Consider the following 18,195-nt stretch of genomic DNA (forward strand, 5'->3'; position numbering starts at 1 on the left):
GATAAGTATAATGTATTTCTCTAATGTAAATACCAATAATTCTGAAATAATTTTTAAGTCCCTTAAAGAAGAGAATATGACTGTTAATAAATTAATAAATTCACCTTTAATAAACAAGCGATAATTCCTGTAGTAAAATCCAACAGTCAAGTCTCAAAACGTGATAAAGCATTTAAAAACACGTTACCACAAAACTTGTGTCAAAACCTGCATTGTATATGCAATGGCTATACTCTAAATCAACAAGATCCTATAATATCAAGTGTTCTAGTTAAGAAAATAACCTAGTTTGTATCTGTAAAAATTGCAACAATCCTGTTCATTAAATGTTTACAATACAAAAAATATAAATACACAAATTAGGTCTGATAAAACAAATCAGTTCCACTCAAAAGCACCATACTAATGACTTTTCTCTCTTAAGTTTAGTTCTAAGTACTATGTTCTTAAATAGAGGTTACCCTCAGGTTCTCCTTGTCGAAATCAAAAAGGAAGTAGAAAGTAAAAGGCTTGTTGGATATTTTAAGCCTATTTTAAATCCAGGGCCCTCTGAGAATCACATAAACCAAGATAGCACGGAAATAGCGACAATTAACAGCGTTAAGGTTGATTTAGGAACAAAATTTTTGTGCACCTTTTCAGTAGACCATTTTTACATCAGAGACATTTTTCAAAAGAATTGGTCAATTATCAAGGAGGACAAACAGTTGATAGACCTGTTAGGCTCAGCCCCAGGATTCACATTTAGAAAAGGTTGCACATTGAAATCCCTCTTGGAGAGAAACAAAGGAACATTCACCAATAGGGTTAAGGGCATGACCCAATGTGGGACATGCCGTCAGTGTAAAAACATTCATGAAGGGTCACAACTTAACATCAACAAAAAGACATACAAAGTTATGGGTAATTTTAATTGTGGGACTAAAGCTGTGGTTTACGTGGCTTTATGCAATCTGTGTCCGGCTTTCTATATAGGAAAGACCGAAAGGGCACTTAAAAGACGCATATATGAACATCTATATGCTATTGTAAAGGTTGACACAAAGAATGCATTAGCCCGTCATGTCATCGACTATCCCAGCCACACTTTCTATTTTGCTGTGTTAAAACAAGTAACAACAGATCTAAATAGTGGCCCCTGGCAGGTGAACCTGGAAAAGGAAGAATTGTTTTGGCAGGTGAGAACTGGAGCGTACATATATCCTGGTTTAAATGACGCTGTTTCTCTATCCTGTATCCTTAAAACTATAGCTATGAGGAGATAATATACTCATTTTGTCCTGATCAGTTTACCTTTGGGTTTTTCATGAATTATGGGTCATTTTTAGACATTTTTAGTAATTTATTTATACATTGGTTATATAAGTATAGCCATAGCCCTTACTTGCAGTGAGATGGTGCATTGGTTAAGCTACCTGTGGGCTTGGGTGCCACACCGATATTATTTGTAGGTACACATGCCCCAAACATGAGTTAGTGGTTTTTGTCTTTATTTGAGGAGCGGGGGGTTAGTTTTGCCTTGTATGGCTATAGGAGCTTGCCATCACTCTATAGCACACATAGGTTCATACAGCCAAAATCAAGTAGAAACGGCTTTTTGATTTTAAAAGCGGTTGGATCAATTGTATATTATTTAATCAACAATCAAAACCGCTTAAGTAACTTGTATGTAATGATGAAATTTAAATCTTAAAGATTGTTTTTAAATAATGGTGTTTTTAACAATGGTGTTTTTATATATAAAAAACGTTTTTATTTGTAATGTACATTAATAGTGACATGGAATTTCTTAATTGAAGGTGGATATCAATTAAAAGTTTATTAATTGGGAGGGACTAAAGTATTTAAACTCCCTTCTCCTTGTCAGTAACTGTTTTGTCTGAGGAAGGTGGGTTATTGAACCTACCGAAAGTTCTTGTTTAATAAAGTGCTAACACTACGGTTTTTACAGCTATCGCCTGGTTATTGGATTACTTTTATCACTTCTGCACTAGCTTCCTTCGGGGTTTTATATTTCCTCAGTGGAAATGTGTTATGACTTCTATCCCTGTTAGTGCCAGGTGGAGTATGTAGGGTAAATAATTCAGCTTGCAAGCTAGTAATGCTGTCATTTTTGTCATTGTCTTTGTTTCCTTGTAGTAAGGAAATAATTTGTCTGGATATATCTAAGTACTGAATCATAAGTTGTTCCATGGTTGTAATGGTGTTTTAATTAGTCTATTTAACCAAACTTTAGTGACTGAAGGTCACTATGACTCAGTGTGTTTGTTTGATAAGTAAAATGTATTTCTCTAATGTAAATACCAATAATTCTGAAATAATTTTTAAGTCCCTTAAAGAAGAGAATATGACTGTTAATAAATTAATAAATTCACCTTTAATAAACAAGCGATAATTCCTGTAGTAAAATCCAACAGTCAAGTCTCAAAACATGATAAAGCATTTAAAAACACGTTACCACAAAACTTGTCAAAACCTGCATTGTATATGCAATGGCTATACTCTAAATCAACAAGATCCTATAATATCAAGTGTTCTAGTTAAGAAAATAACCTAGTTTGTATCTGTAAAAATTGCAACAATCCTGTTCATTAAATGTTTACAATACAAAAAATATAAATTCACAAATTAGGTCTGATAAAACAAATCAGTTCCACTCAAAAGCACCATACTAATGACTTTTCTCTCTTAAGTTTAGTTCTAACATTATACCTAAAAATAAAAGTAATAAATAAATCTAAATAAACAATAAAATAAAATTAAATGAATAATAAAATACAAAATTTGTAAAAAAAACAAATATTGTAAACCGTTCGACAATTTGTAATTGCCAAGTCTATTAAATCAAGGTTCACGTCACTTCGTATTGTGCTAAAAAGTCCTGAATTGCTTCTCACTCGAATAAATAAGCAAAACGGAAGTATTGTTGTTTGTGAAATTACCTCCGTTTAACTCTTGTGTAAATTAAGATTTTACTACTCAAGGTGAATAACAATGAAGTGATAGTTCCTGATAATAGACAGCCTCTGTTGTAATAACTATAGTAAAATTAGCACCACTTTGATGTGGAAACCTGTATGACAAAGGCTGTGTATACCCACTGTAAAGTATTGGCAGTTCCAATCCAAAAAGCAGTTTCTGTTCCTGAATAATAGTTCTGTTAGTTGAAAAAACTCAAGACAGTCAATAACCGTGTGTTGGATCAACTCAACAACTTCCTAAAACAAGCAACTGTAGTCCTGAAAGTATGTCACAGAGAATAGTAGTAGCTGAAAACAAACAAGTATAAATGTACTCACTCCTGTTTTTTAAGACAGTCCTCGACCTTTGTGCTGGAAAAAAGTCCACGTCTCTTGTGGTGAAAAGAAAACAGTGAACGCTTGTTTAACAATTGGTGTCTGTTAAAATGCTGGCTGGTTGAATAAACGTTAACTACACAGGAACGCCTCGCTTGTACAGGATGTAACTACGTACCAAAAGATAAACACCGGTTGCAAAATCTCAGCATTTTTGTGATCTGTAGCAACTAGGGTAGCTGTTCAGCTCAAAACCAGAAAACCGATCCCAATTCAGCATAGATGGTGATAATCCAACCAAAGTCAATAAGATGCACAATTGTTGCGGCCAGCAAGGAAAAACTAAATGGAATATTTACTCCGGCTGTTCAGCCCATAACAAAACCGCAAACAGTCTTTGTTTGCACTGTAGTTGTCCTTACTCAAAATGTTCCACTCAGTTCAATGTAGTGGAAACCTAAAGCCGTGGTGGTGAAAACCTTCAGCAACCCCAGAAATTAAATGAAACTTCCAGTCCAAAGTTAAGAAGATGCCCTAGTTGGGTGAAAGCGCTAAGTCAGTCTACGTGTATCTGTTATTTGTCTCATTAAAGCTGTTGGTGATTTTACCTTTTGCATCACCAGTATTTCCTTTTATAAGTCAATATCTTAACTTTGCTCTTGAGGTTTCTTCTGCCATATTGGAAATAAGGCTCAGAGGAATTTCATATGGATTGTAAATTTGCCAGCTGAGAAGTGATGAAATCTTTCACATCTTCAGATACGGATCCTGCAAGGGTAACTGAAAGCTCCTTGATGAGATCCCTCTGAAGCCTAGTAAAGTGTGCCAAGTAGTTCAGAGACCTTAAGGCAAAGGTCACTGAAGCATAGACATGCTTCCCAAACCTGTCTATCGCTCAGGACTCCTTGTTGGGGGGATGGACAGTGGTACTGTCATCAGCAAATTCCTTTTTGGTGGTTGCTGCCACAACCATGGTATATACTAGTGGACCTTTAGACCTAAAGGGCTTGATTCCTGGTGGGAACATGATCTGGTCTGCTTTTTTGGAATGGGCTCAATGATGTCAGGTTCTTTCCAAGCCCACTACGAGACTAATTCCTGGTGCTTGTCAGTGGACAGGACCACCCAGGAAGTAGATGGGCCAGTACCAAAAGCATCCAGTAGCACAGATTCCTCCGAAGTGTTGCTGACCTTCCAGCCACCTCTCTGTTTCAAGATCTCCAGAATGTCTCTGAATGAGATGTCTTCAGGAGGTGACCATGGGGACCCTTCTCTCTCATCAAAATCTGTGTCCTCAGTGACGGATTCAGGGGAATCAATATACTTCCTCTTGCATGACCTCTTCTTAGGAACTTCCTCTGTGAAAAGACTCTGGAGATGTATCAGAAGAGGTGGGAACAGTCTTGTGTGAAGTCTGGGGTTTTGGTAATGGCTGTCCCTGTAGAGAAGTTAGTCGAGTCTCATGGTGCAGAGATGGGGGAGCAGAAGGACCCAAAGGGGAAAGCATCTTCTGAGTCTGAGGTGCAGACAAAGCTCTCTCCAACACCCTAAAAGCAGACCATCCCAGACAGGGGTAAAGACTCGGATCTGAAAAAATAAGCCTCTGATCTGCAGTCTCACCTGCTCTGAGGATATCCACCCAGAGGCTGAAGTCAAACCCGAACTGACCATCGCCAAAGCTCTGAGATGCAGAGATGGCTCTGAAGTTCCCAGAGTTGAATGCAGTACCTCAGATCACACAGGATAGAAATGGGTCCAAGAGATCTCTGGACCAGACTGGATCGAAGAGCTCAGAGCAAGTCTTGGATCTGGGGATAGCAAGATCCTTGTATTAGAGGCATATGGAGATGGATGATTTGGATCCAGTGGCTCCGAGACCTGAGCTGGAGTCAGGGGAGGAACTGCCAGAGGTGTGGTTTCTGACACTGGGGTTTCCTGACCCAATGGGGTAGGAGCAGGAAAAAGGGATAGACTGACTCTGCACCAAGAGCAACTTCATCACTAGCATCTCTACATCATCTTCAGTGAAGCTTCTAGATGAATGGGTAGAGAGAGCAGATAGGGATTTAGATATTTCCAAAAAGGGAGATGGCATCTTCAATGAAAAAGGATCCACCAAAGGAGAATACCTTGTTCTGGGTAAGGTGGAGGCAAGATCCGAGGGCTTCAGATCTGACAAATCCTGCTTTTTCAAAAACTTCGGATCCAAAGAAACCATCTGATCCGAGGGGAATGTTTTGACTTTGTCAGATCCAATACAATAGCTGGAAACCGAGAATTTAAGCTTCTTCCTCAAATGGTCCGAACTGTAGGATCCAAGGAAGCCCTTTTTACATATTTTTCTGCTCTAGATGAAGCAGAACAGGAACTGGGAGAGGTAAGAGCTACCTTTTTCTCTCTTTTTTTCTTTAGCTGGTCCAGATATGGCATCAAAGGACGAGGGAAGAAGGACTTCTAGTATTAATTCATTTCTGCGATCTGCCAATGCTCTGGGGTTAAATTTTTTTTAAAGAAACAGTAAAGGGGAGGGAGATACCAACAATGGTATTTAAGGCTACTATGTATATAGAGGGATGGGATTACAAGCAATACTTAGAATACCAGAAAAAAAATGGTAAGGGTGAAAAAGGTTAAATTTATAGACTAAAGTGAACTAGAAGAAGAAAATTAGAATAATGACAGTAAGTAAAAAATTAAACTACTTATCAGCCAGTCACTTGAGGGATCAGAAAACCACTTCTTATTGCTGGAAGTGGCAAATAAGATCGGAGGTAATGAGGGGTGGAGCATTCTGGGTAAGGGTGAAGCTCAAGAGTACAGGATTGCTATGAGCTTGTACAGCGGCCAAGTCAGATCCGAGGAAATGGATCCAAGCCCCATCAGTGAGGCTGAAATGAATTCTGACATCAGATCCATGTTTTACTCTGATGGAATGTATGAAGCCTGAAGAGAAAATAAATTGAGCTGAGTTGCTACCTCAAAGGCCATCATAGCAAGTCAGCAAAGGGGATAAGATCTGGTACCCCCTATTTATGTACTACATGACCTGTGGTAGTGTTTATGTACACCTGCAGAGATCTGTAGGCCTTCAAAGCATCAATAAATGACAACATCTCTCCACTATTTATACGGTCTGTGTACTGGTGCCCATGGAGCGCTCACACACACACACACACACACACACACACACACACACACACACACACACACACACACACACACACACACGGGGTCAGAAGGGGGAATGGAAGCCTTGTAGTGGAAGCTATTTTGTCCACACACCATTCAGTCTCCTCCTACAACTCCAGAACTTGAATTTGCAAGGACAACAGGTGTAATATTTAGTCCAAACTGAGCTGAGATACCACTGTATTTTCCTCAAGTATAGTATGGGCAGGGGAAGCATGAGATTCACTGATGCCATGTAGCCCCCAGACTCATGAGATACTCCCCTGTAAATGTATGGTTTTGACTGGGAAAAACTCAAGAACCACTGAAACAAGTCAACTTTATCTGGAGAAATAAAGGCTCTTCCCATGGTAGAGCAATAAATATGTGAGAAGGGAAGGCAGAAAAGTTCTAAAAACTTCTGTGAAAACACAAATTTTATAGAAGTTTTAGAACAGTTGCCAAATGTATATTAGCAGCTAAAAAAAGTCAGCAAAGACAAGTGTTCAAATATGAATACCTTGAAGTCTGCAGTAAGCAATGACCAGAGATAAGTATTTTGTGAATACCCTTGGTGCTGTGGACAGCTCAAAGGGTAAAACAGAGAAATTATAATGTAATCCAGATATAGAACATTTTAAACAGTGCCTAAAAGGCTGCGCAATGGGGATGTGATGACAGGTATCTTTTAGATCCAGCTTTACTAAAAGTTAGAAAGGGGATCAGAGGTACAAGAGACTGACTAAAACATTTTGTGCTTTGAAATCTTGACAAAAACATTTAGAAAAGAAAGATTCAGGACAGGCCCCTCCAGGATCCCATTGTTTTGGGAACTATAAAAATTCCTTAATAAAATATTCCTAGGAGATTCTCCCAGAGACATTGTGTGTTGCAAGATGGGAGAAAACAGATCTGGTTCCTTGGGTAACAGGAATCCCTCACAAAGGGAGGAGGAGGTATTCCCATTGCTGAGCATACCCCTTGTTGGGCTACCGGCAGAACCCAGCTGTCTGACAGAATCTGATCCCACAAAGGGAGATAAGTCTCTGACATATCGAAAGGTCGCCAGAATAGGATGGGAAAAACAGACTGAACAGGCAGATAGTCATGCTGACTGCTGAGAGTTCTGGATTATTACAAGCTTTTCTTTCTTTTCAGGGCCTCCTTTCTATTGCTTTTTAAAACCATGTTTGCTGCTTAAATTGCTTACTAAAAAAGGGTGCCAAGAAGAAGGGAAAATTACTAACAAAGCAAGGAGGGTTGAAAATCTAAGAAACTCCTTGAATCAGTTTTCTCCTTTCATCACACCTTTTAATCACCTCAGCTACAGAAGGACCCAAAATAACCTGTTTATCCAAAGGAGAACTTAAAATCTCAGATTTAACATCAGGAAGAATTTGAGAACAAAGCCATGCAAATCTCCTCAAACTGATTCAGAAGCTGCATCTCTGGAGCAAAAAATAGCAATATCACAGGCGAGCATTAAAATATGCTTACTCACATGTGAATCATTTGTCACAGAAGAATTTAATGATTTTTTGTTGCACCTCAGAAGGAAGGTTATCCATTAACTTCTGTATATTTTTACTTTAACAAAACTTAACAGCTTGACAGTTTAAAATTCAGAAAGTAAAAGTACTAGAAGAGTATATTTTCTTCCCTACCTTATCCACTGCTTTCCCATCCTTGTCTGGGGGAATTGGGTAAGCAGGTGTTACCAGTTTAGCAGAAGCAGATTTGGGAAGATAAAATTACTGTTAGATCTGGTTTAGGATTAGAAAGCATACTTGTTTGGGGTACGTTGTATAGTTTTGTCAGACTTCCTGAGGGCAGAAGGTGGACTACTGGGTAAGGAAAAAAATGGCAAGAAAAATAGGCCTAGTTGCAGCTTTTGGCATCTCCAAATGTAATAAATCCTAATATATTTTCATGCCACAAGAACTTCACTCTGGTCCTACTGAAAAACCTTATTCATCTTAGACAAAGTGTCAGAAAAAAAAACTTTTTTGCAGTGTCACCTGATGAAATGTTCTTCACAGAATGAAATGCTCTTCTCAGAATCAGGACTCTGATAAGACTTTCCTGAAATACAACCATCCCTCCGCAATGTCTGCACTTTTGAACAAGATTCCTGGTCAGAAAGGGAAGAAACTCTTTCTTGAAGAATGAGAGGACAAAGTTCTTTGGCAAATCCCAGATAATCTAGCTATCCACGGAAATAGACACAGGAGACTGAAAGCTTTTTATTTTCACTAAACACTTTCTCCCTGGCCAGACAGACCCATCTCAGGCATACTGGTCCTAGTTATCACCTGTCCCCCTCCCCTGATACTGCCAAAAGTATCTCTTTCTTGCCCACCAAGCGCATCCCTACAGTTGTAGGGATGCAACTATATCCATGTCTTTTGATGGCTGAAAAAGTTACACCAATAGGACTGGGGGGGAAAGATGGGTGGTCTAAGAACAAGTGGCCACAGCAGTCACCCACCAGAGGAGGCAGCAGTATATGAACATCCTTGACACTGGAAGACTCCTATGAAACTTTCAGCTTTTTGTGCGCAGGGAAATACTACAGCAGAGACCACAGGCTGCTCCACAGGTAAGCAGAGGAAGAGTACAACTTATAAGGTGGAGAAGTGGTTCTAAGGTAAATAAACCACTTACAGTCCCACCTCCCCAACCACAGTATCCTGCCCCAGACACACAAAAGTATTTTTTTTCCTTACAGCAAGTTGACAAGCATTTCCATAATTCCCTAAAAAATACAAAGATAGTTTGAACAAATTCAGTTTTCTATCTAAACACAACAATTTTCCCAGAAAAATGCAAATTTCCTTCATAAAATAAAAGTTAATGGAGCTTTCTCAATGATGACTTATCATCTCAGCTCTTGAAGATGCGTCTATATTATAACACCAAAGAGGCATTTAAGCGAATGCCTCTTCATCAACATGTACAGACCGAACGCACTAAAACACAAATGGTCAAAACAGCAAATTCTTTCCCTGAGAAAAAATTTGCTCACACACACACACACACACACACACACACACACTTACAAACATAACTACGTGGGGGGCTTCACCACCCACACCCCCCAACATGAGAGGCTCTGCCCCCCCAAACCCCCTAACTAAATATACCAACTCCGGGATCGCACTACAGTGGAGAAAGGAGCAGCACTGTGTAGTTGGCCAACTACATCTTTGCCCTGTAAAGTTTTCATCGATTCGCTTAAATGCATTTTGATAAATACATTTCGCTCATTTGGTGTTCGATATTACATTTCGACATTGTAATATAGCCACCTTGAAGATTACTAGCCGACCAACAGTTTCACCAGCCCACTGAAGGAACACCATCATCGGTGACAAAAAAAACCCCAAAAAACTGAAGTTTTTTTGCTCTACAACTTTATGGAGATCTGTTCAAGCTCCTGACATCTGGAGTGCATGGATGGCACCTTTAGCTTTTGAAAGCTAGTCGGTTGCTGTGATAACAGGATGCAATTAGATTAGAGTGTCTAATGAAATATCAAACATTAAAAGAGCAATCACTTTAGAGCTAATCTAAAGTGATCAAAAATATAATTTTTTTTCTGCATGGGGCAAGCACCCATCAACCCCACACCACCTGCTTATTATATACACTAATTCAGGGACAAGAGCAAATTCCTTTTACCTTGCTGCATGTGATCCCATACAAAAGACTGCCACCAGCATTCACTTATCACAACATTTGCTTTTTTTTTTTTTTAAAAAGCAGAAAAAAAGTGTTCACTCTTTCAGACTATAACCAGATTAGGTTACTGCAACAGAGATCTATCTTTGATCATTTATTCATGAACCAGTTGACTTCATGCATCAATTAAGTGGGTGATTATAAAGTCATTGCCCTTATGTGCATGTTAAAATTAACCTGTTATCTTACTGGAAAAATGAATTCAGCTTACCGATTTACTACCAATATAATACTGTTAGTGGAACAATACAGAAGAACAAGAGATACGTGGTAAGAAGCTTCTTTACTTAGGAAGGAAGGTAAAACATTGAGTCCCAACCAGTATAATCAGCACAGAAAGTAGTGTCTCAATTTATGCCACTAACAGCAAGTAGCCAATCATTAGCTGGAGCTATACCCTGCCCAGCCTGTTAAATAAGGTCTATAATATCTCCCTTATTATTATTATTACATCCAGTATCCAGGTTAGATTGATGACAGCAGTGCACTGTGTGCAACTGGTATATGCACATACGTGTCTCTCTACTGTAATTTCATGACACGTATGCACATACCTGGCTCTCTGCTGTAATTGCATGACATGTATGCACATACCGGCTCTCTACTGTAATTGCATGACATGTACTTGTTTTAAGTCCAACAGAAAAACCGCAGAAGAGTGAAATGTCAGAAATTGCTGTTCTCCATTAAAGTTGCTTTTTACAGGGGGCAAGAACTCGATGCACTCCCCTCCACCCCCCAATGCCTGCATATTCCAACTCTGGCAAAGCCATACCTTGGAGAAAAGGGAATAGTCTTGAGAAACATCAATTTCAGACTTAACTTTTCTAAGTTCCCATTTTTACACATTCAGCTGTGGTGCTCCAGTATTTTCACTTTTAAGTCTCGCAATTCAAACTGTTATCAACAATTAACAGCAAACATTGATCTGTCAGACATACCATGACATGCAGTCACAATATTTAAAAGTGCATCTTTGCTTTGAGACAAAATTCAGAAATATGCCTTGTGTTATTTGTATTAAAAGAGTGAAAGTTACACATCTGAACAATTAATAAATCTTAGAAATGGAAATTAATCCATATTCAGTTTATTGCTATGCCCCAACTTCAAGAAGTTCACTTCCCCCACAGGGTGTTCCACTCACTCCTCAACTGCAAGGAATGAAACAGAAGTTCTGTCATTGTAGGAAGGTTTAAAAAAAAAAAAACAGAAAAAAAAAAAAGAAAAGAAAATAAACTTATGTTCTTACCATAACGTTCCATCTGTGTTGTCCATTTTCATTCATCCTTAACATATGGGATTCGGATCTGACCCGGACGCTATTTCAGCTTGTGGAAGCCTAAAACTCTCAAGCTCCTCCCTACCCATGATGCTCTGGTCCTCATTCCCTCAGATAATACATATAGCTCGATGCAGAAAAATTAACTGGAAACTGAAGAAATAGGCACCCCTACAAAGTGCCATCACTGGAGTTCAACACCTAAGGAACATAAGGTGTCTAATGTGTCCTCATATAGTAGCTTCTTCATATAGGTGAGGAGGTAGGAGGGTGGGGAGTTAAGGATGAATGAAAATGGACAACACAGATGGAACATTATGGTAAGAACATAACTTGTTTATCTGATGTCAATTTTCATTCATCCTTGACATATGGGACAGCTCAGTCACAGCTGCACAAATATCATCCATGGAAGCTCTAGATAGGAATACAGTAAAAGTAGCCATGGATCTAATAGAATGAGCCTTTACATGTCTCTGAAGAGGACTACTCAACTTTCTGCATACAAAGGAAATACACAATATAATCCATCTAGCTATAGATACATCAGTGACAGCTTCCCCATCCTTTGATGTGTAAAGACAACGTTTGCCTGATTTCCTCAAATTCTTCATAGAGTGTAAGTAAAACCATAACTCCCTGTGCACATCCAGTAAATGCAATAATGTATTCTCCTTCGTTACTGAAGTTTGGAAAGAATATGGGGAGGTCAATAGTCTGGTTAATATTCGATGCTGACATCACCTTCAGTTGAAAGGAAGCAATGGTACATAAGGTAACCCACTAAGTAAAGAGGTTTTGATGATAGTGCTTGAAGTTCTGATATTCATCTGGCCAAAGCTATAGTGACCAGAAAGGTTGTCTTCCAAGATAAAAATATTGCATCACATTTAGCTACAAGTTCACAATTTAACTGCATCAGGGTTTGTAGTACTAGACTTAAATCCCATGGGGTAATGGGATCTTTAAAAGGGGGTCTGAGCAACAGAGTACCCTTCAAAAATACTTAGCAAATTTTATAGGAAGCCAAAGTAGAATTCCTGAATCCCACATGGAAATTTGAAATTGCTGCTAGCTGAACCTTAATCATATATAAACTTGCACTGCCATTAAACAACCGACCTAGAAAATCAAGGACTGCGTGAATAGGAGCTGTAAATGTATCTATGCGATTTTGCTCCACTCAAGAGACAAAACGTTTCCATTTACTTTTGTACAATTTTCTGGTAGATGGCTTATGGGGTGATAACATAATGGAATGCACATGGGAAGAAAGCTGAGGTTGCCTGGCCATCAATGGAATTGGAGAAACCATGCGGTCAGTCTGAGGCTTGAAATGTCTGGGTGAAACAGTCCTGTCAGATGGGACAGAAGGACTGGAGATGGAACCCAGATCTAAGGTGGGGACAGAAGATGAGGCCAAAGAAAGGGGAACCAAACTTGTTGAGGACATTAAGGTACAATGAGGATGACTCTGCTCATCAATCTGGCTACTTTCTGTAGAAACTTGGGAATAGGCATATAACAGACTGGGGGGGGGCAATCGTGGAGAAGAGTATTCCTCAGTGACTCCCCTCCATCAGGGAGACTAGGGCAAAGAAACTGCTGCACTTATTGTTTAGGGGAGATGCCAAAAGATCACAGGAAGGCTGACCTCATTGACAGAAGATCAATGCCACCAGTTTGTGGTTGAGGGACCACTCGTGAGGTAATAGGATTTACCTGCTGAGTTTGTCTGCTATAAAACTGGATTTCCCTGGAATGTGCACTGCCATCAGAAAACGACTGCAGACTATTGCCCATTTAAACACACTGAGAGCTTCTTGTCACAGGGGACAAGATCTGACTCCTCAAATTACTGACATATTGTCTGTTTGAATCACAATTGTCCTGAGAGGGAGACAGTCTTGGAATGCTTGCAACACTAGAAGCACTGCTCTCATCTCTAGAACACTAATATGCAGACTGGCCTCTTCAGGGGACCAAGTGTCTTGGATTGTCTTCCTTAGGTAATGTCCCCCTCACCCAATCTGGGATGCATCCGTGGTCACTATGGCCTTGGGCTGAGGAAGTATGAATGGCTGACCTTGTTGGATCTGGCAAAAATGCATCCACCATGAGAGGTAACTTTTCCATATTTGAGTCACTCTCATCTTCGCAGACACAGGGTGACTGAAAAAAAACCACTGTGTTTGGGGCATCCATTGTAATATTCTCATGAGATACCTCGCCAAGCGTACTAGGATTATGGCTGCAGACATCGAACCTAGAGCATGTAGAACTATTCAGGCTGAAGTCTCCTGTTTTCTTTGGAACCAAAAAGAACCTTGAGCAAGTTCTGGATCCTATTTGGTCTGGTGGGACCTCTTGGATGACTTTTTCTGTGAGCAGCTGTTGAATTTGCAGGGTTGTTGGCTCCCTCTGACTGCGTGAAACATCAGGGAACCTTGTAATCAATGCAGGTGGTAGGAGAAAGGGTATGGTATATCCTCTGGCAATTCTGTGCACCCAAGTGTCATTTGTTATATTTAGCCAGGCCGTTTGGTGCAGGGAAAAATAACCCCTGACTGCCTCCAGAAGAAGACAATCAGGCCTCTTTTCAGGAGCACTGATGGGACCTGTCAAAGAAATAATCTCTGGACCCTGAGTTCTCCAGGCCTCCTATGTCACGAGGGCATCTTCTGCCATTATCATTTCTCCCTCTGCCTCTGGGAGAATTAGTTTCATGCGTGTCTTGGAATGGACATTGAGATTTCTTGAACTACATTTTGCAACTTCCCTACAGAGTCCTTGAAAAGGTCCACTGGGGGTCGAAAAACATACTCCAAAGGCAGACAAATTCTTTCCATCTTTTTCACACTTGGAAAGTGTTTCTTTCACTATGGGTCTGAAAAGGGAAGATCCGGCAAACGGATCTTTGACAAAAAAGACTTAAAAAGCTATGCAAAGTCACACAAGGAGATCCAGACATGCCCCCTAATGGATATGCTTGAACGAGTGGGGTGTTTCAGAGAGGTATCAGAAGACTCCGGGGGTTTCAAAAGGGAAACAGGCTGGAACTTCTTCTGGGTAGGCAATCCCAGTGGGAAAAGAGTAAATACCTCAGGCACAGATGCAGGTAGGGGGAGACCAGAGTCCGAAGCAGGCAGAGCCGAGGCTCTTCTAGTGAAGAGAGAAACTCTCCACCATCTCAAAAGCCAAGAGAGATCAGGATACCCCAGGAACCCCCACCAGAGCAGAAGCTGTTGACAGAGAAGCCCTGCGACCTCAACTGCCCCCGGATCTGAATGGGAAGTCAGAGCTGAACTGTCAAATGGCAAAGCCCCAAGAGGAAGAGACAGCTTTGAAAATTTTGTAGCTAACATCAACTCCTCAGAACCGGTGCTGAAGCTATGGCTCTGACAATTGCTAGGCTCCGAAACCATTGGAGCTGAGTGAGACAGGGAGACCGGGGTAGAGGTAACTGTACATGTCAGATCAGATGTCTTGGCTCCAGGGTTGAACTGGAGAAGGAGCAATAGGGGTGAAGGCAGGGATGTCACTCGCAGATCCAGGAGGGGATGGAGCAGGCAAGATCCCCAGCTGAATTTGTGCCTTGAGGAATTTTACCATCATACTATCCACCTTGGCTTTGGAGAGGCTATAGAAGGATCTAACAGAGGAAGCCACTGAAGCAGGCCTGGAAGAAGAGGGTCTAGGCTGCTGCAAGAGAGGGAACTTTGGTCTAGAAGACACAGATTCAGGGTAGAAATTACAACTCCGAATAGGAGGGGAGGCTTATATAACTATCGGAGCCGAAGTAGTTGGCTCTGAGGGCCTCGGAATTTTGGCGGGGGAATCCCCGGACTGGCGAGATCTGCTGGGGGATCTCCTCCTGTCTTTGTGTTTCTTAGTGGGGGGTTGAGACCCTGAAGTGGAAGGGGTAAGCTGACGAGCAAGAACCTGGATGGAGCGCCTTCAAAATGAGCTTGCTTACACAGTCAAGTGCCCGTTGGTTAAAAACAAAAGAGATCGTATAGGCAGAATCAAGATGAGATACCCCTAAACAACACACTCAGTATGTGCATAAGTACCGCACCTTTAAAACCCAGTGGGTTTAGGATAGGCCATGCTCTAAAAACAGCAACAGCAGCAAAGCAACGGAATATCACAACAAGCAAATGGCATTAACAACTAACCACACTACTAGAGAAAACTACAACATATTTTTTTATGTGTGACTAGGAACAAGAAAAATTATATAACAATAAAAAAATATATTGATATGACATGTCTAGCTCAACAGATGGAAGAGAAAGGATAGGAAAAGGGAGGAAAGAGACCCCCCGCCAAAAAAAAAAAAAAAAAAAGAAAACTCTTTCCCTGACAAAAAATAGGTAGAAAAACAGCAAAGGCTAAGAAGAGATGGAACTAACCACAAAAATCCTGAACATTTTTAAAAGGTTTCACTTACTGGCAGAATTCCCCAAGGAGCTCAGAAAGTCGCCAACCCAATGCTTAGCTAAATGTGGCAAATGAGATCTGAGGGATTTGGAGGAAAGGAGCATCATGGGTAGGGGAGGAGCTCAGATGTTGGAGCCTAGTAGTATATGGCCAAGTCAGATCCAATGCACAAATCCGAAACCCATAGGTTGAAGAGCAAATGAAGGCAACAACATCAGATTTATGTTGTCCATTTTCATTCGTCCTCACTACTGGGTCTCTGATCCATTATCTTATCTAACTCTTTTGCTTTCCTAGACTTTAGGATCAGTCTCAAGCTCCTCCCTCTACCCATAATGCACTGTACCTTTGTCAACTCCTCAGATCAAGTTTGTTGCCCTATAACTGAAAAAGGTTACAACTACAGAGAAAAAAGTATCTGAGGCTCAAACCTGGAACCCATGGGTTCTAAAGTCTTCCAAGCACTTCACAAAGGCACCAGGCCAGGGGATGGATGGGAGGGATGTAAGAAGGAATGAAAATGGACAAAACAGGTACCTAGTTATGGTAAGTAAATAACTTCTAAATCTGATGCTGTCCTTTTCATTCCTCCTCACTATTAGGTCAGAGTCCCCAGCTATATAAACCCTGGGTGGCCCTCAAGGAAGGATGTGTTGGAACACAGTCGAGCCAAAGGATGCCCTGCTCCTGGAAACAATATCTAACTTATAATGTGAAGCAAATGTATGAGTCTTACACCAAGTGGCTGCAGCACACACTTCATCAATAAAAGCTCTGGAAGAGAAGGCATATGAAGCAGCCGTAGCCCTGGTAGAATGAGCCTTGAAATATTGTCTTGCCTAGGCCTCTTATCGGGGAGGGGGTTGGGAAACCCTGATCAAGATAATTTGGTCTTCAGCCATTTTGATCATCTGCTTTTTGGGCATAGAGGCCTGAGCACGTGTCTCATGCATAAGTTTTTAGCCTTAGAAGTTGCTTTTCTCTTTGTTTTTGAAGCTGGCGTCAGTTTTATATAGAAATGTTGAAGCCTGAAGACACCCTCAGAAGCTGGTGCCTGCTCAGCGGCTCCGGGCCCATCTGAGGGAGAGACATCCGTGGGTACAATACTTTGAGAATCTCGCGGCATACTGGACTACACATGGGTCTCAGTAGAGGCCTGCTACTCAAAAGTAGCGGGTATCAGGGGCTGCGAAAGCGCCTCACTGAGTACCGGCGACTGGCTTAGGAGAAGCTTCGTCGTCGGTTTTGGACATCGACAGTCTGTCCCTGTCCTTTTCTTTACATTTTTTGTGAACTCCAATAGTCAGATTGCTATCAGACGACATTTCAGGGTAGTTAAATCTGTTTCCAAAATATTTTGAAGCAAAGATATACCGACGCTTAATAGTGCGTTGGTTAAATCTAGCACAAAACCGACAGCAAGGCACGTTATGATCTGGGCCTAGGCAAGGAATACAGTACAAATGAAAATCCTTATGAGCTATTTGCTTCCCACAAGTAACGCAATTATTACCTTTACAGACATTGGTATGGAGCAAGAAAAAGTTTCCCCAATGGGGTACTTGCTTTTATTGAAGACTTCGGTTCTGAAACTTGAATTCTCCGACTGGCACTTGCGAACTGCTTCTGCTTCAGGCACCGCACGGCAAGAAAGGCTAAAGAAAATGGTGTCGGCTGCCTGTTTTATACCCCTGATGACCTGATGGAAGAGGAGACAGCAACCGACGCAGGACCCAAGACTTTGATATTCAGGCCGAATGAGGACAACCTGCCAGCAGATTACCCAAATGTAATGACTGCAACAGTGAAACACGAAGAACAACCACAATTCCCAAAAAATACTTCATCCAGGTCTTCTAGAGTGCCAAGAAGGGGGTGGCTGGGTCAGAAGGTGAGGAGGAATGAAAGAAAACACAAATACCAAGTTATGGTAAGTACATAACTAATAAATCTGATGTCTCTTTCATTCCTCCTCACGAATGGGTACAGTCCCCAGCTATACAACTCCTGGGTGATCTTAAGGAAGGATATGCTGGAACACAGACAAAAGGAATGAAGCCCTGCTCCAGGAAACAATATCAAATTTATAACGTGATACAAATGTGTGAGCCTTAGAACAAGTGGCTGCAGTACAGATATCATCTAACTAGGCCATGGAAGAAAAAGCAGATGAGGTGGGCATGGACAAGATGAAATGGGCCTTTGGAGGGTGAGGTAGTTGCAACCCATTTTTGTCATAAATAAAGGAGATACAGTCTGTAATTC

General features: G+C 40.8%; 1 protein-coding gene across 1 annotated transcript in view; it reads right to left on the bottom strand.

Annotated features, from left to right (window-relative positions):
• Nucleotides 1–2,706: 2,706 nt before the first annotated feature.
• The window catches only part of MED11 (mediator complex subunit 11), a 278,176-nt gene continuing 262,687 nt past the window's right edge, over nucleotides 2,707–18,195 (bottom strand). Inside the window, exon 4 of the mRNA XM_044059180.1 lies at nucleotides 2,707–2,712. Within this exon, the coding sequence (XP_043915115.1) occupies nucleotides 2,707–2,712 (6 nt within the window). The remainder of the gene's footprint in view (nucleotides 2,713–18,195) is intronic.

Source organism: Protopterus annectens, chromosome 17.part0 (genome assembly GCF_019279795.1).
Source record: "Protopterus annectens isolate FY-2018-M chromosome 17.part0, PAN1.0, whole genome shotgun sequence".
Classification (NCBI taxonomy): Eukaryota; Metazoa; Chordata; order Ceratodontiformes; family Protopteridae; genus Protopterus; species Protopterus annectens.